At 40.7% G+C, this 22491-nt stretch overlaps 1 protein-coding gene across 1 annotated transcript in view; it reads left to right on the forward strand.

Annotated features, from left to right (window-relative positions):
- The window catches only part of LAMC1 (laminin subunit gamma 1), a 108589-nt gene that overhangs the window by 45504 nt on the left and 40594 nt on the right, over positions 1–22491 (forward strand). Inside the window, exon 2 of the mRNA XM_045536370.1 lies at positions 20729–21033. Within this exon, the coding sequence (XP_045392326.1) occupies positions 20729–21033 (305 nt within the window). The remainder of the gene's footprint in view (positions 1–20728; positions 21034–22491) is intronic.

Here is a 22491-nt window from a genome sequence, read left to right on the forward strand (position 1 = left end):
TGCACTAAATATTTAGACACAGAAAAATAATATAACTTTATGGCCAGCTAGTTAAGGAAGGGCCTGTTGATTTTAGTTGTTACCTAGTGACTGGCCTTTTCACTACAGTCTCTTGAAGTAGCCAAGATTGTGCTTCAAGAATTCATTTTGGCAACTGGTGTAATTAAGAGATACTTTGGAGAACAATATGGGTTGCTTTTGTCTAACTTAGAACAGAAGAAGGGACCTTAAAAAATGAAAACAATCTCAAACCTAACTTGGCCGTGCATTTCTCCTTTTTCGAAAAGTATGTACTCTTGCTGAAAGTCTTAGGGAAGTGAGGGTTCCTTTAAAGTACTGGTAGAATAATTCCATAGCATTTTCTTTTTACCTTGTGATCTCAGAGGTAGTCCTGTTGAGTCTTCTTGGACAGGAGAGACTAATGGTAGCAGACGATGCTGACTACTTGCAAGAATCCCTTTTCCGGTCCCCTCTCCCCTGTCTGCCAGGTTTGTTCTCAGTGCTGCTTCTGTTGGCTAGCTCTTACCAACTTTCTCTCTCATATGTTTGGGGCAATAAGTTCTCTCTTAAATTTATTAAACCCTGGCATTATTTTTTTATTCTTTAAAAGTTGTGTTTTGCTTGTTGTTTTCTTGTGTGTGTTTGTGCAGTTTAGTGTACTTATAAAAGATATTGGTTCTGAAAGATTATTCATAATAGGAATTTTGTATTTGTTTATTCTTGACTAGTTATGGATCCTGTCATTTTCTGCATCTGGAGATAAGGTGTTAACTGGAAAGATATTGTAATGGTAATTGCTTTTTTAAATGTGCTTCAGGCTAAAAACTCAATTAATGAGATAGAATCCTCATATCCCAAAGTCTGGAGCCAAGGTGAGGAAACTAAACCTTTAATATAGATGGAGTAATTTTAACCCATTTTTATGCTGTGGTTTAAAGGCAACAAACGGTATTTACTGTCTCCATAGTTTTTCCTTTTTTAGAACGTCATATAGTTGGAGTCATACAGTACATAGCCTTTTCAAATTAGCTTCTTTCATTTACTAAAATACATTTAAGATTCCTCTATGTCTTTTTGTGGCTTAATAGCTCATTTCTATTTATCACTGAATAGTGTTCCGTTGTACAGATGTACGGCAGTTTATCCATTCACTTACTGAAGGATATATTGGTTGCTTCCAAGTTTTGGCAATTGTGAATAAAACTGCTATTCATGTGCAGGTTTTTGTGTGGAGGTAAGTTGGTTTTATTGGTCTCAGTGGGTCTCGCTCTGTTGTCCAGGTTAGGGTGCAGTAGCCTCGTTATAGCTGACTGCAACCTTGAACTTCTGGGCTCAAGCGAACCTCCTGCCTCAGTCTCTTGAGTAGCTGGGACTACAGGTGCCACCACACCCAGCTCATTTTTTTCTATTTTTTTGTAGAGTCAGGGTCTTGCCATGTTGCTTAGGCTAGTCTTGAACTTGTGGCCTCAAGTGATCCTCCCACCTCAGCCTCCCACAGGGCTAAGATTACAGGCATGAGCCAGACATAAGTTTTCAACTCATTTGGGCAAATCCAAAGAGTGTGATTGCTGAATTGTATGGGAAGAATATGTTTAGTATTGTAAGAAACTGCTGAACTGTCTTCCAAAGTGGCTGTACCATTTTGCGTTCCCATCAGCAGTGAAGAAGAGTAGTAATGTTTTTGAATCCTAAAGAGATTGGTGTTTAAATTCATTTAAGTCATCACTTCCTTGTGGGGATATCATTATGGCAAGAGACCATGCAGTTTGAAGGGCCAGGGTAAGAGAGGTGACTGGTTTATGACAGATATGTGTGTGTATACGCATGTGTATAGGGTGGGTGAGGGTACCTAACAAAGGGGAGTTGAAAGTCAAGGATTTCCCCACATTTTCATTCCTCCAAATTGCCACAGCTCATCCAGAAACTGTCTTATGTTTTAGAATCATTGCTGGAAATGCAGTCTTGTTGTTAATGTGATTATAGCATTGATGCTCATTCATTATATCAGTATTGATAATGAAAATATTTTTTTTTTTAGGCATGTGTCTGGGCCTCTAAAGATGCCTTAATTTGGCGTTTACTAGGGTTAGTGTCAGACTATGGCAACCATATCCCAGTCCTGGAAGTCGAAGTGAGAACTGTGACTTTGTACAAAACTCTTTGAGGTCATGGTAGTTTCCTGTGAGGTTCCACCAGCCTCAACCTTGATGTGACAGTATCATCATTTGTATTGTTAGTGATACAGTGGAGCAAGAGTTCTGTGGCCTTAGATAACATAGCTCATTTGAAATTAATCAAATGCTCATGTATCTGCTGTGATACTGACTCTGAACATTTTTGGCCCTTACAATGACTTGTACAGGTGGGAGAAGTTGGAGGAAGCAAAAGAAAGGTAAATAATTTTTTGAATTGATCCAAGGCTGATAAAGAAGAGAAAAAAAGTTGGGTTCCCCCCACCCATGTTATTTTGTTTCCGTCAAGGGTGGATTCCATACTGTTACTCTGTACAGATGCTCTTTCATTCCACTGGATCAGTGTTGATGATGATTAATCTGCCCTTAAAGTTGATTTTCCTTTTTTAAAGTAAGAGCAAAATGGCCAGGAGATGGAAGCGTCTTAAGCAAGGTGTCCTGTCTGGGTGACCTGTAACTATTATCTGGAAACAGAAAGAGTCATACCTGGATGAGTGGCAGCCTGCTACCCACATGCTACCTGATGTGTGCTGGTATTTCCTGGGACCGAAGCTGTGGTATGGGTATTGCTCACTTAAATATTGGTCATTCTCACATAGAATCCCATTTGGGCTACCATCTTGTTTCTTTTGAATCATCACATGAAATTTAACATATAAGAATATGTAATAGGCTACTTATTATTTTCCCTTTTAGAAGATTTTTTAAAAAGATTTTTGCTGCTGTGTTAAAATTTTAGGGATATAGGTGAAAATAATCAGATATGTATTTAAAGTATTGAATTTATTAATTTGTATGTTTTAAATCACATATAAAGATTAAGATTGTTTTCCCATGTTTACATTTTATGGAATATTACTTTGGCTTATATGTGGAATCTTCCTAATATAACCACTTTCCTGCCTTATAAAGTATTCTTTAAAAAGCTTATTATTTATAACATTCAGCACTTTTATTTTTAAAGCCATACCTCCCCGGAATGATTACATAAATCTGGGTTAATTTCTTTGTCTCTTCAGAAAACAAAAGAAGATAAAACCAAACCCTTTCCATTATGTGTCCTATGTAAGCTTCCAAAACTTGTATTATTTGAGGTCATTTCAAGCTCATTTGGTTTCCCCACAGTAATTTGTGGTCAAAATGAAGTAGATAGGAAGCTTTGTAAGAACTGGGAGATAAGGCAGTTCTCCCCTTTCTGAATGGACAATTTAGAGGAGAAAATCTTTCGTTATGTGCAGGCATATATGGTATTTAGAACTATTCTCTGTCCTTATCTGTACGTGTATTCACATAAGTTCTCTGTGGGTTCCTTACAATGCTTCCTTTTTTTATTCTGGCATTAAGAGTGACAATGCCAGGCATTTAACTCAGTCAGTATGAATATTCTTAAAATTCATATATTAAGACGTCAAGAGAAGTACTTGAAAGAAAATGCAGTAGAGGATATATGTTATATTGGTCCATTGAGTCAAACCCTTCCACTTGTGTTTTATTACTTATTCAGAAGAAGAAATCTAAACTTGATAGCAGTTGCTTTTTTAAAGTTCATGAAATCATCTATTTGGTCTCAGTGTGCCCTGCTTGTGCCTTTCCTGACAGTTAGCACATGCGGCTCTGTGTTGCACTCTGATTGGTGGTTCCGCTGGATTGTGACTTTGCGAGGGCAGAGAACACGCTTGTCCTTGTAGTCTCCTTTACCGTAGGCACTTAATACTGCTTGGGAATTAAATTAGAAAGTAAACGCCAGTTAAAAAGTTTAAAACATGCTTTATAATTCTAAAGATACGAAGTATTGGTGATAATTATTTTAGCTTCATATTTTCCTTTTGCTTTTGTTTTCTGACATTTAGCCCATTTTCTCCTTCTCATATACCTTTCATTTTTCATAGTAATATTTTTCTTTTGAGGTTCTCACTGGACATTTAAGAACTTGGAGTGTTTGACCCTGAACATACATTTGTGTCCACTTAGTTTGGCCTAATATGGGGGCTCTAAGAAGAGGTGGGAGCAGCACTAAGTATAAGCAGGCAAATAAATAGACAATGGAATACATGTATCTATTTTAAAATATATGGAGAGGCCTGATTGATGCTAAATTACACAGCTGTATTATACAGTAGACTTGAAATTATATTTTTGTGGAAAGAAGGAAAGCAGGGAGACAAATCCAGAGAAGGCTGCCCTGGCTTCACAGGGAGGAATCACTGTGCAGTAATGTGCTACATGGCTGCATTGCAATTCTAATCCGCCTACATGCGTAAGTCAATGGGGTCTTTGTTCCAAACTTGTGGAAGAATGCATGAGCCAAGTAGTGGTGGGAGTTCAGTTTAGTTCCACTGTTTTATAGATTGGACTAATTTTCAAAGGGATTCAGACATCTACTTTTTCAAGTAGATGTGCTTGCTTTCTTTCTATAGAAGCAAGAGCAGAAAATCCACTCTTTCTTGCTACTGAAGAATTTATTCTAACACATTACATGTCACTGGCCCCACATGACTAGATGTGGATAGGGATGTTTGATTTTTTTGTTTAGAGCCTGCAGAGTGAACTGCTTCACATTTTGTGGACATGGAAACCAGGAGTTATCTTTTCCTCATCCAAACATGGAAACAACTATTTGAGAACCTTCTCCCCAGTCATTGGAAAATTTTTAATCTTTAAAATAGAACCTTAACTTATGTTATTTGTTGCAAATTATTCAATATGAGTTTACCTACAGCTGGGCATATAGGACTCAACTGAGCACAGAATATTGGCAAAAGCCTTGTAGGGGTTCGGAAAATTGTCTGTATACAACTGAGCTTGATTGGAAACCAGCTGCTATTTCATGTCTCTGATGTTATTCATCTTTGTGAAATCCATTCCTGTGGCATTGTAGTATCCCTCTAGAACATTACTGTAAGAAAGGAAAGCATTTAAAAGATCTAGTGATGGGAGGTATTCTCAGAAATGTTCCTGACAGGTAAAATTGTAGAATAAAACTCTTCGGAGCTAGACGTATACCTGAAAGTTCATCTTGTGAAACTCTTTATTTTACAGATGAGAAAATTGATGTATGGTTGCTCTTTATTCCCTAGTGTATTACTTCTCTTGCTTTGTATTTTCATTATTTGTATCTTCACTCGTCTATCATATGGAATTCCTTTAGGGCAGGGAAACACTCTTATTTCATCTGTGAATCTTCAGTGTTCAACCTACTGCCTGACATGCAGTAGATTTCGGGATATGTTTGTAAAATGAATGAATTATTGACTGAACGAACCAAAGCACAAACCAGATTCATCTAGGATCACTTGTTTTCTCCTATTGGGTTGCTGCTTATTTTGCAAGTCAGGCACTTCTCTCCCTGTAAGACAACAACAAAAGCATACCTCAAAGTGAAGGGGGAGCAGGGGACTAGATGAGCCCTGGGCCTCAAAGCTTACTTTCGTGTGTGGTGTGTGTGTGTGTGTGAGAGAGAGAGAGAGAGGGAGGGAGGGAGAGGGAGATAAGACATGTAGAAAATAAACAGGATAATTCCAGGTACTGATATCATACCGTGAAAAAAGTGCCAGGATCATGAGACCCGGAGAACTGAGCTTCCCAGCAAATACCCAGATGTCTTCTCTTTAGTAGAAATCTAACCTCAAGCACTGGGCCTCAGTCCATCTACCCCGCAGAGAGGAAATCCTTGCCACTACATGAAGGCTTATCACACACTCATGGCTGAAAGAGTTCTTCTGGAAACCTAGAACTGCTAAAGAGAACATATGGGATTAGTCCCACGTATACAGGGCTGGAGGCTTCTAGCCCTCTTAGGGATGCCATGTTGGTTAATGGAATTTTTTCAATTTAGCTTTAGGAAAAAGGTTTTTTATTTGATTTTGTTAAAGGCTTCTATAAGCAAAGGTTCTTTTTTATGTTGTCATGTTATTAAAATAACTGGAAGAAAGTCTTGAAAGGCATCATCATAAGCTTTATGCCTGTATCCAGAACATATCATTTTATTATAGAAATCTAACCTGTTTTGTGTGGTAGATGAGTCAGCCTACCATAAACAGATATTTATTGAACACCTGTTTTGTGCCAACAACAGTACCCTGGGGAGTGTAGAATAGTGTATTTCACATTGTGGGTTACAACTCCCTAATGTCAAAATCAATTTGGTGATCTGTGATCAATATTTTCTAACAAATGGAATGAAACATAAAATAGCATATCAGATTGCATCATAGATAGTATTGTTTTATCAAACCTGAGTTGTGTGTGTGTGTTCAGGGTTGCAATGTAGTATCCTTTTTACTATGTCTCATGGTCAGAAAAGCTTGAAAAATACTATCATAGAGGATACCAAAAATATAGATTCCTTGCATTTGAATAAGTTAAACTCTTGCTGGGGCAAAGAAACACAAGAGTAAATACTCAAGTAGTAAATTATGTGGTTTTGGATAGTAAGTGCTGTGTGTTCAGAAGAGATGATAACACAAGTTGAAAGTGTCATGGAACTAAACTTGAACTAAACCTGGAAAAGATGGATAGAGTTTGGAAGGAGTGAAGGCAAGAGAGTGACTTAGAGGTGAGAAATGGTCTATTGGTAATAAAGATGGCAAGGCTAGAGTAGAGGTTTCAGTTTACATTGGAGAGTTTCAGGATATGGTTTGGAGATAGAAAATGAAGCACAATTTTTTGGACTTATGGACGCCTTGCAATAACTATTATGCCTGAGGGGTTTGCATTGGATCAGGTAACCTGCACAGATTCTTAAGGTGGAGAGTGCTATAATATAGGGTGGGTTTATAGAATATTTTCCATTTCCTTCCTAACTCTTTAGTCATGGAGCTCCTAAGGGAATTTCTTCTAGGTGGGTGTTGGATACCAAGTCTCTGGCATCAGATCAAAGAGAGCTAGAGAGGACTTTGGCTGTTCTCCAGAATGTAAATACAAAGGTAGAACAAGTCCCATTGTGGGTGCATGTGAAATACTCCCGTGGAGGAGAACTGCAGTGCTGTCTCTTTGAAATATGGCAAAGAATGGATTTGAAGAACATTTCTTCTGATATCACTGTTAAATGTTTGCTCTCAGTGTAGAACGAAAAGCAGATAAAAAGGGCCCACGTTTTTTAAGTACTGGGAATCTGACCTACCTAAAATATGCTGTGTAAATAATTTGTCAGGTGACCTTCTCTTTCCCCTCAACATACCCTCACTGAATCTGGTATATACATGATTTATAAAACAATTCAGGGAGTGATCCCAAAAACTTTCTCCTTGCTGGAAAGGGACATTTAAGATTTATCTGCCAAACTCTTCCAATTGAAGAGAAATTTAAAACAAGTCTCTGAAATGATAATGTGCATTAAAGGGAAGATGATTTAACTAGAAAAGAAAGCTTATTTAAAAGACAACTGTTAAATCTATAATACTAAGTACCCCAATAATTTTGATTGACTTCTAGTTGAAAGTTTTGATTCTTTACTGAGGCAGATTATCAAATGTTTTAAATTGAGGGTATTCTGGGAAGTATTCAGTATTTAATCTAAGCCATATTAATTAACATTTATGGGAGGCCATTGTTTTGGGCCAGCCTCCTGCACTCGGCCGCAGCAGACTGGACTGGACCACGATAGAGTCACTCGTGCTAGGTGCCACGTAATCAAACTGAACTCTGAAACAGGCCAGTTTTCTTAAAAACCAGGAGATTCACAACAAACAATCCAAAGGGGTCCAGTTTACCTGGACATGATAAGGAAGTCTCTCTCTGTTTTAATCCTGTAAGGAAGGTAACTTTGAAACAACCAATCTGCTTTTTGTTCTCTGTCACTGCTTTTCTGAAACCTTTTTTGTCTGTATAACCAACTTCCTCTGATCGGCTCAGCTCATCAGAATGCTCCTTCTATTTTACAGAATAAGATGCTGCCCAATTCTAGAATCACAAAAGTCAATTAAGATCTGTAAACTAAATTTATTGTAATTTTGTCTCTTAACAGTCATTAGAAAAAATAAGCAGATGCATCTAGGAGTGCAAGATTATTTGTGTATAGTCTAGGGTGATTGCATACATCTTAGGTATTTGTTGGGGGCACAGTTTAATCAGGAACACCATAGCAAGTTCAAGCACAGCCTGTGAGAGATGAAAGGATGTGAAGAACACAAACTTTGGTTTCTAAAGGAGAGTGTGTAGAGAGAGTGCATTTCCATTCCTCCGCAAAGAGCATGGATGAATGAAAAATGAAGAAGGGGGCGTATTCGTTTATACTTATCTTATGAAGGCATCTGCTCACAATCAGTCGCTTGTGGAAAGTGCCAGCTGGCAGCATGTTTTCATGATGTAAATTGTCCATCCGCTCAGAAGAGCAAAAGCACAAGGAGGCCTTGTATGAAGGACTAAATTCCTACCCAGAGGACAAGGGAGGGAGGTTCTTGTAGACATCTAAATGAGATCTGCTTGCATTTTCCACTTTATTTGCAGTTTTCAACATGCCATTTTTCCTGCTGTCCCAGCTACAATTGCTATTTGACTTATTAATCAGTTTCCCTTCTTTCACTGCAACTGTTGCTTATTAAACCTCTACTAAAGTGGGTTTGGGAAGGGGCAAACTGGAGAAATGGTGCCCCTTTTTCCATCAGTGTTGTTTTCCTTGTCTTTCTGCTTGACTGGTTCATTTTTGTGAGCTGTGTAAGAGCTAAAGGATATTATTACAGATTTGATTTTTGAAATGCATCAAGTCTTCATCCCCTCACCTTTTTTACCTGCTAATCTTTTTCTTGTTCATTTGCCAGAAAAAAAGGTGCATTTTTTTTCTATGAAATAATAAGTAATTCTAGGTATCAAATGCATTTGAATTGAACCTTATAAAATTTCTGAATAGACTTCCTTCTGCTTTTCTTGTGACAATTGAATAAAAATTCATTTACTCTGGCCAAATTTCAAATCAGTATGCCTTGCAAAAGAGAGGTAGTAGAAGAGGTTTTAATAGAAATCTTTGGTTTTTATATTAAGCTTTGATTTCTTAGATGAGGGGTCACCAAACTTTTTCTGTAAAGGGCCACATAGTAAATATTTCAGGCTTTGCTAGCTGTGCAGTGCCTCCACGATTGCTCAGCTCTGTCCTTGTAGCTAGAAAGCAGCCACGGACAATGTGCAAACACACGTGCATGGCCTTGTTTCAGTAAAGCTTTGTTTGTAAAAATTGGTGGTGGGCTAGATTCTGTCTGTGGTTATAGTTTGCCAACGTCTCTGTCTTAGATTCTGAACTACGGAATGTGTATCCTAAGGCTTGAGTCTGGAAGGAAATGGGATCAGTGCCTTGAAGTGTTTCTAAAATGAAAAAGAAAGCACACCCTATAGATTAGGTGTGCATATTGTGAGATAATTTAAAATTTAGAATATCAAATCTGTATTCTTCACAGCCTCATTCTCTCCCCTCTTCTCCTTATTCCTTTCCCTTCTCTTTCTCCTACCCTCCCCCCGTCTAATATCTATATGAACATCTGACACTTTGCTCTTAAGCTCTCTTTTTATATATATTTTAAGAATACCTAAAATTTTCTTCTCTGAAAAGCAAATATTCCTATGCTTTTCAGAGAATGTAACACCGTCCTTGAAAATACAAACACTACGCGACGCAGACTGGGATTAAACAAGTCTAGGCTTCTAGACAAAGAAGAAAAAGTGTTTTCTTATCTTTTTGAGTGTACTGAAACAGAAATTAACTCTTTGCTTCCAGACTTTTTCCTTATCATTGAGAATTGCTGGTGGTCCTGTATCATTTTATTAATCTTTAGTAGTTATTTGAGGGCTTGGGGGCAGCAAGGAAAGACATTCACCAGAGGAGATGGGGAATTTGGTTTATAGGGAATCTTGACCATTATCTGCTTGTAAAGGATACCACTGTGAAATCCCCAGCAGTAGGAAGGTTTTCTAAAAATCAAATGTATATTTCTACTTGACTGGGAATTTGGGCCTTGAGGATACAAGTTGGATGACAGAGGAAATTGACATGGAGAAAAATGTTGGGGAGTTTGGGTTCAGCTGGTCCAGTCACCCCAAAATTTCCTTGGATGTGGAGTAAGTAGCCCCTGTTGACTTTAACACTTGTATGTGTCTTATAGAAGATAGACTGCTATTATTCTGGTTCATTGCTCATGCCTACAGTTGACACTTGCAATAAATTTCACCTTGAAATGCATGACATAGGAAAGTCAAAGTAATCGCTCAGGAGAGCCTAACGAAGTTCATTCTACAGCGGAGCACCCAGGTCAGAAGCCGTTTTCTGCCTAAACCTTTAAAGGGTGCGAACCAGGATGGAGAATAGTTTACAGTTTACAGTAAGGAAGTATTTCTCAAATGTAATTGTACGTAAAAATTGCCTAAGGTGCTTTAAAAAAATGCAGATATTGGAGCCTCACCCAAAACCTACCAAAATGGAACTTGTGGAGATAAGGCTCAACAGCTTACATTTTTCAAGAGCTCTCTGGTTGATTCGAACAGCCAGTCTGGCACCAAAACAACCAGATTGTAGGAATTACTGTCGCAGGAAGGCATGGACCTGGGCTGGCTGTAATGGGAAGGTGCCTTCCAGGGCCCCTGTGGGTTTTGAACTGTGTTTGGGTAGCAGAAAACCCTTTTTAGCCTGGATACTTACAGTGATCCTGGAATGTCCATTATGCCTTCTCTCTTTTGGAAATCTTTGGCAAGATTTTTGCAGAGTTTCGCTGTGGACCAAAGTGGCTCTCTTAGACCCATCAATACCACCAGAGAAAGTTCAGTGGAGATCCAGCTGCCACATTGAATCATTCCCATCAACGTAACACATGCTATGTTCCCAACTTAAAAAGCAATTTCTTCTTGAACCCCCTCTTTCCCCCTCCAGCCACCACCTCATTTCTTTATAGCAAAATTACTTGGAAAATTGCCCTTTTTAGCTGTCTTCAATCCCCTCCACTTCCCCCAACCCCTGTGCCCAGCATTCTCTCTGGCTTTTATCCCTGTAATTGTACCAAACCACTTGTCAAGGTCAACAGTGACTTCCAGGTTGCCAAATCCAGTAGCCAATGCTCAGTCTTCCATCTTTTTTAACCTTTTAGGAGTATTTGACTTAGTTGATCATTCTCTTCTTCTTGATAAGGGTTTTTAGAATTTGGCTTCTGGAATTCTGTTCTGTTGGAAACTTTCTACCTCAGTGGCTATTTCTCCTGAGTCCCCTTTGCTGGGTCCTCCCTATCTCCACCATCTCTAAAAGTTGGTATGTCCCAAGACCCAGTCTGAGTACCTCTCATCTATCTGTATCCACTCTCTGGTTGTTTTCATCTAACCCCGTGGCTTTGAATACTAGCCATATGCTGATGACTTCCAGATTTCTCTCTCCTGCTGGGACTACTCCCTGAACTCCAGACTTGCGTATCTTAATTGCTAACTTGGCATTTCCACTCAGATGTTTCGTAAGCATCTCAAACTTATATCTGAAACTGAGCTTCCAGTTTCCTTGCTTTCCATCCCAGCACCTGTTTCAGTAAATGGCACCTTCATCTTTCCAGTTGCATTAAGCCAAAGCTTACACCCCACGTCATCCAATTTATCAGTAAAACTCATTCATTCCATCCTCAAAATATGACCAGACTCTGATCATTGCTCACCACTTCTAGCCTGGACCAAGCTACCATTATCTGTTACCTGGATTATTACAAAACCCCCCTATCTAGTCTTCTTGTTTCTCAGTCGTCCCCTCTATAGTCTTTTGTCAATACATCAGCCGGAGTAATCCTTTTAAAATACTAGTCAGAGCATGTTATTCCCTTGTACAAAATTCTTTAATGGCTTTTCATCTCATTCAGAGTAGAAACCAAGTCTTACAGTGGCCTACGAGGCCCTTCTTGAGGGCAGTCCTTTCTTCTTTCTGACCTCATCTCCTGATACTTTCCATATTACTCATCCTACTTCAGCCACACTGACCTCCTCACTACTCCCTGGAACTTGCCAGCATGCCCCTGCCTCAGGGTATTTGCATTCGCCATTCCTGGAATGCTTTTGGCCAGAGATGTTATACTTCTTCGGGGCTCTGCTCAGATGTCTCCTTATCGGTGTCAGCGAAGTCATCTCTGATATACCACTGAATTATATAAGCTTCCCCCAAACATTGTGTCCTCACTTTGTTCTTTACTATCTTCTGACATGCAGAATTTTTATTTTTATTATTTTTTTAAATCTATTTCTTACCCAGCTGTGCTCCCTATGGGACTGTAAGTTCCACAAGGTTGGGAGCTTGTTTGTCTTATTCTGTGCTGTAGTCCCAGTGCCTACAACAGGGACTGGCACAGAGTAGGTGTTCGGTAAATGTTTGTTGAATGAATGGAAGAATTTGGACTTGAGCAATTATCAAGACCAGTTGTGGCTATTAACCTTGACCTACTGAGTGCCTGTGTAAGAAATTAAGCAAATGTGAAAACTGAGAAATCCATTTTAGTATTTAAGATATCTGATGGGGTCTGTAGTTAATTTCTTCTTTTGAGGACAGATGCAAATAGTACATTATCTGGGAGAATTAGGGGCCAAGTTTATTAGGAATTAAATCACAAAGTAAGAGGCATTCTGCCAAAATGAAGGATTAGAATATTTGCAATAGCTTGTCACAGTGGACTTTCATATAAATTTGCTTCACAAATAGAGTTGTTAAGAAAATAAGAGTATACTATTGGTTAACTTTTTGCGACTGTGTGTGGGGGATTATTAGTGTTGATCTTCGTCTCTTATTAAACCACTATGACTAGATGTTAGCCATTATTTCTTCCAATCAGATTATTGCCTTCTCACTGTTCTTTTACTATTCTTCACCCTTCTATTACAGATGAAAGCCAAACTATAGCCAGTTCTCAGTAGTGTATGAATATCCCAGAACAAGATACAGCTTCCCATAAGATTCTGGTATCTTTTTCTTTTTCATATCTTAACAATTGTACATTTTTAAAATGAGTTTTATTTATATAGCTTATATTTCATTGCCTTTTTACTTATTTCTTTAGTGTTATAATTAACGTGTTTACTTTCTTTATGTGACTCCATTAAATCCCACATGTCAGTTAGTTCACTGTAGTTGGAACTTTGCTCAGCAGAGTGAGTGGATTTTTTGTCTCAGCTTGGTTGAGTGGGAGTAGATGCTGGTCTCATTCCTTTCTTTAGCCCAGCTCGAGGATTTCAGGCATACCTGTGACCTACTAGCCTGAATTACGGCTGGTATTGAGTCTTGTAAGCATGAGGTTTGGGTTAAGAAGGCAGCATATTCCCCAGTTCTTGGCTTGGAATCTTTTCTCTTTTGGTGAAGATATCAAATAAAATGGCAGATACACAGATTAGGATAAATTTATGTTTTAATAATGGAAAATGTCTGTATCCTTTAACAGTGATTTGAACCTATATAAAATCACCCACCAAGCATGGTTGACATTCTAGTGTTTAGTTAAAAATTCTGTCTCTATTCACATAATGGCTCTTATGATCTCATATTTAATTACCACATTAAATCAAATCAGTTTTGGCCCTTCAGTTTGCTGAAGAGCATATGGCATTTTTGGATATTGGAGTTGGGCAATGCAAACAGAAAGATTTTATTTTTTGAGGACTGCTATACTAGGTTAGTGCCATGGTCTTATTAAGTGATAGCACCAAGTGGTATTTTGGGGATGATAGGCAAAGAGTAGAATTGTCTTCTTTGGTTTAAACTTTAAATTTGATACTTTGTGGAAAAATCCAGTTTCCATACCAGATTATGGGGGTATCTCCCCAAAATCATACCATCTATTTCAAAACTTTTGTTTTCCTCTTAGCTCCATAGTCATAGCCATGCTATTATTTTATAAATAGCCTTCGGTATAGAATTGTATTAGCCTTAAACAAAATTCTAAAACGATTATCTCTACTTCTCTTTTATCCATGTGCTGTGTTACATTCTACTGTGGCAGCAAAGACTTGAGACTCCATATTCCAGCTCTGCCCATCTTGGCCATTTCTTCCTGTCGTTAACAACGGCACAAGTGTAATAGGAAGTGCTTATTGCATGTACTTGGGAAACATGACTATTGAAGGCTTTTATTCATTCTTTTAAAAGGGTTGCTTTCTCAAATTGTAAGTTTTTTTGCATTTTTAATAATAAATTTAGTGAAGAATTACTATTTTGTACAAAGCTATAAACGTTACTTGTCCCCATTTGTAAGTTGTGCTGATTTAAATGTACTCTCTATGGGATTGTCCCATTGTACTTTTGGCATCTGGCTCATTGACAAGGGAGAGGCCATGAAAAAGGAGTACTGAGATTTAGGGGAAAGGAACAGGGTAATAAGTTTTTAAAAACAAACTACTGTGAGGGTGAGTTTCAGTCAATAGAAATTAGCCCATCAGCAGGCAATCAGGACTGAGTTTTTCAGCAGCTGGAATGACTCCACTGTACTCAGATCACTTCAACATACACACGGCATGTGCTCGGTGGTTCCTCTTTGCGCTTTCTGATCGCCCGTCTGAATCTGCTTGAGGATCCCACATTCGGTATTAACTTGGCTCTGGGTCGTCTTAATTGGTAAGGCTCTATTTGTGCAATCTGTCCGCTGAGGTGGAACAATAACAGCTGGTATGCAGCTGGACATGTTGTCCTGGGAACTCTTGTTTCAGCCAGCAGTTATGCTAACAAAACGGAAAACGTTTTCAAATAGTTGCTTTCTGCGACTACTGTTTGTGTTAACTGTTTGGAGAATCCCATTTAGTTACTCAAACACACCCCATCTCTAATTGATTTTGTGCTACGACTTTATTAAGGTTTTATATTCCTAAGGTCAAGTCTGGCTTCAAGAAGAACATTTACGTTTTCTGATTTCCAAGCGTTAGCACATCAGAACAATAGTGAACCAGTGACTCCTGATTTGATACGTTAGAATGAACTAGTTTTCTTCTTCAATTATAATTCAAGCTATGGAAGGGCATTTTGAAATTTTATGAAATTCTGTGTGGCCATTGTCATTCATTACTGATCTGTAAGGGGGGTTGTTTCACAAGATCCTCATGGAATTCTGAGCTGCACATAACAGAGGAGCATTTATGTTCCCCAGCAGTCAGTACTTGAATCCAATTCTAAGACAGGAAGAGTTTCTCCCCCTACTCAGGGAGATTAGAAATACTTCACCACGTAGGAGGCTTACACAGAATTCCTGGGCTTGGCCCTGCGTGAACAAAGGCTGGATTCTCATCGTCGAGCTGCGCCCCCCCCCCCCCCCCCCCCCCCGCTCGGTCCCTCAGCCAGCATGAACTGCAGGATTCAGAGCAGGAAGTATTAGTTAATTTTGTGTGCTTCATTCTAAACATCTGCACTTGAGGATTTTCTCTTGTTGTTTATGGATGAATGTGGCAGGGGGAGGGAGAGAGGCAGTAGAACATTCAGAAGCTAAATATTTTCTTGATGGTGTATATATCCATGGTTAGTCTTCATGTGCATGAACATGAGGTGAGCAGTGGAAGATGTTCTAGTAGTCTAGTGGCTGGAATGTATCCAGGATTGTACTCACCGATCTCCTTAATCGTTTGGCTTGGCTGCTTTACCTTAAAGTCGTACTGTCTACTGTTGCTTGCGTGATAACAATACAGTAGTGTGACTGCACTGGAAATCAGAAGCCCTGGTCCTGTTTATCTTCATCTACCAATTAACTGTGTCTTCTTACTCTGTTAACTGTGAGAGGAGAAGGATGGACAGATGAAGAGTGGGGAAGTATGGTAAGAGAGAAGACATGGTAGCTCTCAGTTGTAGCTGTTTAATGGGATGAAAAGCTCCTTAGTTTTCCAGTTCTTGATTATCCATGGTTACAGTTGATTCCGGGTAACAGAGATACCTCATGCCTTGACCCTCCATTCCATTTTCTGTATTTGCTTCCTTATTTATCCGGACTAGATTCAAAATTCCTTGAAAACCTGCGGTCCCCTTGTCTTGTTGTCCTTTTATGACCCTGGTAAAAGGGGGTGCTGAACGCTGCTGTAGAAAACCACACCTCCACAAAGATGTCCGAGCAAAGTCCTGGCCTCCTGCCCTCTCCTCAGCAGCCTGTCTGCCCAGTGAGCCTGCTTCTCCCCAGTCAGCTCTCTTTGCTGGGCTCTGCAGTGGCTGTTAGAAAGTTTCCCACTCTTCGAATAGTCCTCAGCCACATTTCCTCACTGGCTTTGCCCCTAACCCTTTCAAGTACCCTTGATTTTCACTACACAGAAAAAAAAAAGTCATTAGAACTCTTTCAGCTTCTATCCCTTAAAACTCACAAAGTCACTTGCATTTGCACCCAGACAGAAAGCAGGGAGGCAGGTTTCCTCCTGTGTAGAGCCAGTCTCCCACCCAATCCTGAATCCCAGTCTTGTTTCCCAGCCTGTATTTTCAGCCTTTCCCTCTCTTCTGACTTGAGCACAGCAGCATTTAATACACGGTCATCTCTCCTATCTGAAAAATGAAAAGGAAAAATAGAGAAATATTTCCTTGGCCCTGTATCTCCTCCAAGTATCCTCTTCTCCTCCCCCACTTTAGCCAGATGTCATAGCAGGTGGCCTACTGTGTCTACCTGCCGTCCATCCTCGATGCCAGCCACTGGGTCTGGCCCCTGGGGCTGCTTTCAGTGCAGCAGTGACCTCTTTGTGGCTCGAAGCTCATGGACACTTCTTTATCATTACCTAACTTGACTTTGCCAGCAGATTTTAACACCATTGATTCTTCCCTCCTCAAAAGCTTCTTTTCTTGGCTTCTGTGGTATTTGTACTCTTACTTGCCCTCCTCCCCGGCTGCCCCTTCCCAGCCTCCTTTGCAATCTCGTCTTGCTCTGTGTGTGCCTCAGAGGTTGCTGCTTCTCAGGGTGATCTCAAAGGTCAGTCTCTTCTCACGCAGCACTCTCGTCTCATTGGTCTCAACCATACCCAAATCTTCCACATCCATCTGCATGCTAGTGAATCCCAGATGTCTCTGTCTGAAGCGGAGTTCTCTCTCAGCCCTTCAGGCTGCTCACACCCAGCTCCCTGCAGACACCTCACAACTAGTGTATCTGCAGTTGGACTCATCTCCTCATCCTGCCTCTGCCTCCAACCCTGCCTGACTGCCTCTGCTCTCATTTCAGTGGATGGTACTACTCCGCACTGGGCTGTTTTTAAACTAGAAAGCTGAGTTACACTTAATCATACACCTCATGGAATGAGAAAAAGAATCTTTGACCATGAATTAGTGTGATAACAGGGTACAAGCATAGGGGTCCTTCAGAAGTGGCTCCAGTCCCCCACATACTCTACCGCTTCCCAGTTACCATTGATGCCAGCGTCCCACACCTCACTCAAATCCAGTCATTTCCCTCCATCCCTCCATTCCCTGTTCTTAGTTCAGCCTCTGTCATCTCCTGGATTCCTGCTGCATCTTCCTGACCTCCCCGCCTTTAGTCCTGCCCCTTCCAGCCTAACCTCCACACCATGGCCAGAGTGGTCTTTCTAAAAATCGGGTCTGATCGTGTGTTTCCTGGTGCAGACCCTTCAGGGGCTGGCCATTGCCCCTGAGTTGAAGTTGCTCTTTCCCATGACCTCGGGCCTGGCGTGCTTTACTCTATTTACCTCCTCTCCAGCCACCATCTCCAGTTCCAGCTGTCCTGTGGGACTCTGACTCCTGCAGTGACCACTCCTCTGTGTTCTCTGGGCTTGCATATGTGCTCTTTCATCTGCCTGGACGACTGGTCCCTGCTTGCTTAGCTAATTCTAAGCATTCCTCACGTCTTGGATTTAGATGCCACTTCTTCTAGGAAGCATTTCTTGGCCTCGCAAATCTGGGTTAGGTGACCTTCCTCCATGTTCCCCAAGCGTGATGCCTTTCCCCTGGCATAGAATCATTGCGTGGAATTGCAGTTGCCTGTATCCACTGTGGGGCTGGCTGCAGCTCCGAGGCAGTGCACGGGGCTGTCTTGCCGTGAGGAGGTGTGAACCTCTGTGCAGACTGCCACAGAGCCCCTTTGCCTCTTCCAACTGTGGCTTTAGGTTAGAATGAGAAGTGCGGCTCTGAAAATGAGGCTCAGCGCCAATAAGGCCAGACCAGCACCGGAAAGTAGGGTGCTTCAGGGTTTAATTATATTATTGCAAAATTGCCTTCTGGACATTTTTGTCACCCATGGCTCTGCATATGTGGCTTCAAGGAGAGTGGCCACATACGGCCGTTTCTGTCAGAGCATGGCTAGTGCAGATGTTGGTCTGGAACACAGGATGGTCTGGTCCATTTTACCTTCACTCCTTTGGTCCAGTCTGCTGCAGGTTGGTTTACTAAAGAACAATGAGATGTCAGAGAGGTCGAGAGAGAATGTAGAAAAGCAAGAGTAATCTGCAATCCACAGATTAGTGAGTAAGCCTTTGAACATCCCAAGCCACCTACTCCTGAGTAAAATCAAATTGTTTAGCATTCTGGAATGTCTTAGATAGCGAGTCTCTGGAATGCCACAGATACTGCACCATAACCCCACCCTCATTCAGAGGTGGTCTTGACATTTTTGAGACAATCAAGAGATTGTCATTCTTTTAACAGGAGGTGTGTAAACCACATTTGTGTGACCTGTGTCCAGGCAAAACGTATACTGCACCTGAGGTAGAAGATCTGTATTAGTATAGTATCCTTTGGCAACTGTGCCAGGTAGTCCCTGGTACAGTCAGACCCTTAGTGTGAAGATATCCAGGATCCTAGTTCAGGAATTTTTTTCACAAACTTTATTATAATAATGCCTTATATTTGTAGGTAGAGTTTTATAATTAACCGAGAATGTGCAGATCTTGGTTTGACCTTCCAACAGCTCTTGAGGTAGGTGGGGCCGTAATTATTCCCATTGTCAAAGAGGAGAAACTTGTGGAGCAGAAATCATGTAGCTAGTAAATGAAGGTGCCAGAGCCTGAACCCAGGTCTCAAAATGCCCAGTCCTGTGTCTTTCCATCATGCCACATGGCTTTTCAAGATCGTATATGTATGAGTGTGTTTCATGTATATAGAGGAGAATTAATGAAACCTTTTCTAAGATCTAGACCATTTGAGAAATAGTCTAATGTGGTTCCTCATATCCAGTTGGAGAATGGGTTGAGGAATGTAGTCTGGACACAGCTTACGTGGGCTTTCTGCCCTTTCCCCCCTGAGTTGGCCTCACCTACTCGGCCCCAGATCCGCAGCAGGCCCGGCCCACACAGGGGCAGAGCTACTGTCTCACACTGAGGAGTGCAGGAGAGGAGGGGGGACTCGAGCAGGCAGCCAGTCAGAGAGGTGGCTAAGGCCACACCTGAGTAATCACTCCTTGTCTCAAAGGCATGGACGGGTGCAGGGAACTGGGAGAGCTGCAGAAGTCTCTCCTCGACACTTCTGAGAGTGCAGAAATTCCTGTTCTGTGGGTTTTGGAGGAAGAGGGTTAGGTAGGTTCTTCCTGAGGAGTTAATTCACTTGGGGGAAAAACTGTAAGCCTCTGAGTGCAAGGACCCCTTATGTCCAACGCAGCCTATCCCCCAACATATATAGCACAGGGCTGAGCATGCAGTGTGCCCAGCCAAATACCTGTCGACCAAACTGTGATCTTCATTGTAACAGAGAAGTAGCAAGTCTAGATTTTGTCAGAGATAGAAAGACCCACTGTGTGCATGAATGGTGCTTACAGACAGATGCACATGATTGCTTTTACCCTCCTGAAGACGTGTTGGCTAGCGGCCAAGCCATCCTGACCAGACCATGCTCTGGTGATTGCAGGGAAGTGTCTGACCCAGTGACTCTTCCTGCAGAGAGATGATGGGCCATTGAGTCCTCCCTTTTCTTCCCTGATAAGAGCTCATTTCTTATATATTCTATTTTGAACATATTCGAACATAACCTCTATTAAATCTTTCTCCTTTTCTTGTTTTTTTTTCCTATCTCATCTAGCTACTAAAGGAGATTTTTTTCTTCTTTCCTATTGTACTCTCTAACTCCATCTCTCAGACACATCCTTTTCCCTTTCTCAAATTTCTGTTTCTTAACCTGGTAGATAAGTGAAAGAATAGTACTGATAATATTCTTCCTGCATCAGTAGTAACAATACAGTTAATAAAGGATGAGTTTTTAGGCTTGAAAGTGCCCAGAAGACCCCTTAGGAAGGTCAGCACATATTTGCTTTTGTATCTTTTAGTTAAGCTTTTGCTGAAGTACCAGCATTAAGAATAAAAGTGCTTTTTATTAAATTTTTTGTTTTATTTAATAGTATAGGTACAGTATTAATATATGCTACCAGTTTTCATTGCAAACAAAATTTCAACAGTGCATGTCATGAGCAGACCTCTATGAGCCAACTTACGAACCCAGCTGTAATTTGTCATTTTATGGGAAAATACGCACTGTTTCCAGTTTTAGAGTAGCCTTTGGACATAATCAATATGTTGTGTGTTCTGGAGTCGTCTTAGTCTAATGTGTACAAAGTGATTTGTACCCTCTTCGTTAAGTTCCAAACCAAACTTGGAAAAGAGGAGGTTTCTTTGCTTTATACGTATGACTTAAGAATTTCGATGTGTTTTTCCCATAGGAAAAGCTTTTGACATCACCTATGTACGCCTCAAGTTCCATACCAGCCGCCCGGAAAGCTTTGCCATTTACAAGCGCACGAGGGAGGACGGGCCCTGGACTCCTTACCAGTACTACAGCGGCTCCTGCGAGAACACCTACTCGAAGGCCAACCGCGGCTTCATCAGGACGGGAGGGGACGAGCAGCAGGCCTTGTGCACTGACGAATTCAGTGACATTTCTCCCCTGACGGGGGGCAACGTGGCCTTTTCCACCCTAGAAGGAAGGCCCAGCGCCTACAACTTTGACAACAGCCCCGTGCTGCAGGTAGGCTCCCCCTGGTTGGCTTGGGGCCAGTTAGTTCTGCCGCATGCTAGGTGCGGGAGGATCACTGCAGAGGGCTGGAGTCCCACTTGCGAGCGGAGGGATCGGAGTAGAACCTACTTCAGCACCACGACAGCTGGATTTTGTTCTGCTCTCCTGTGTGCTATTACAAGGTGAAAGAAAGTAATTTTGTTCCTACTGCCTGGTTGATGTTTGTTCTTATTTTCTTACAGGCTTGCAATATATCCTGGGATGTAAACTTGACACATTTTTTTAAAAAGTTGAATGATTTTAACTTTAGTCTGTGTACTTGAGGTTGAAACATTTTGATTCTGACTTTTTGAAGAGGATGTTTTGGCCTAATCTACCCCGTTTTCTTACACCTCTTCCCTGAATTGACAAAATAAAAGTATTTTTTAAAATAAGTAAGTGGGAACAATTGAAGCAAGATATTTAAGAATGCCACCTTCCCTCATTATTACACAAGGGAATTTTGGCTGGTTTGTCTGGCACTGTTGCCAACCATTATGAAGACTCATTGCCTGAAAGGGTGTGTGTTAGTGACAGCATATTAATTTAGGAACCCATGGTATTGTGCCGAAGTATCATGATAGAAACCATTCCCTGCTTAACAATAGAAAGAATGAAAGCTTTCTTTTTTCTCATGAATTCTATATGCATATTCCTTATATGCCGTCATGTAGAATTTTTATGTATTGCTCAGATTTCTGTGAACTTTTCCTGTGGAAAAACTAGTGAGCCTCATGCCCCACTCAGCACATTAACGCAGAATTGGAGACGCTGCTGTCATGTGGCTGAAGTCAACATCTAAGTGGGGAATAGCCTGTGCTGATTGAGACGAAGAAGACTGGATGCGGTTTTTGAATGTTATGTTCATTTTATGAAAAGCTGTTGTGATTTCTAGATAGGAAGTCCCCCATTTTTCTGGGCTTTCTTCTTTTCTGTCTTCTTGTTCTTTCTCTCTGGAATTTATTATTATGTTCAAGGGCTGTTTTTCTAATTTGGTTGTATGGTTTCGGACAGTGGCAAATGATGAGAATGTATTTATCTGTGGGTCCATTTCCCGCCTTCCATTGTATTTCTGTAGGTTGCCAGGAGGTCATGAATGTGAAAGCACTCGGTAAACTCTGAGGTTATGGTGAGCAATGAGTATGTTTGCCAAGGCCTTTCAGAAATGTGTTTCTTGTAATGGAGATAAAGGCATGTTCAAAATAAATGGCATAAAGAATAGCTGATTTTGATAGGTGAAAAAGCAGAAGACTGAATGCCCCAGGGAGAGGTGATCTGTTAATACAAATACTCTTTAAACTGGTAAGCCAGCAAACATTTGCCAGTCTTGTTTCTTCCTGTAGCAAATTATTGTATTATATTTTCCTGTCCTGGAGAGGCAATAGTATAGTCAGTAGGAAAGAGCAGTGATAACAACTTTGTAACTGTAGT

This window comes from Lemur catta, chromosome 23, assembly GCF_020740605.2.
Source record: "Lemur catta isolate mLemCat1 chromosome 23, mLemCat1.pri, whole genome shotgun sequence".
NCBI lineage: Eukaryota > Metazoa > Chordata > Mammalia > Primates > Lemuridae > Lemur > Lemur catta.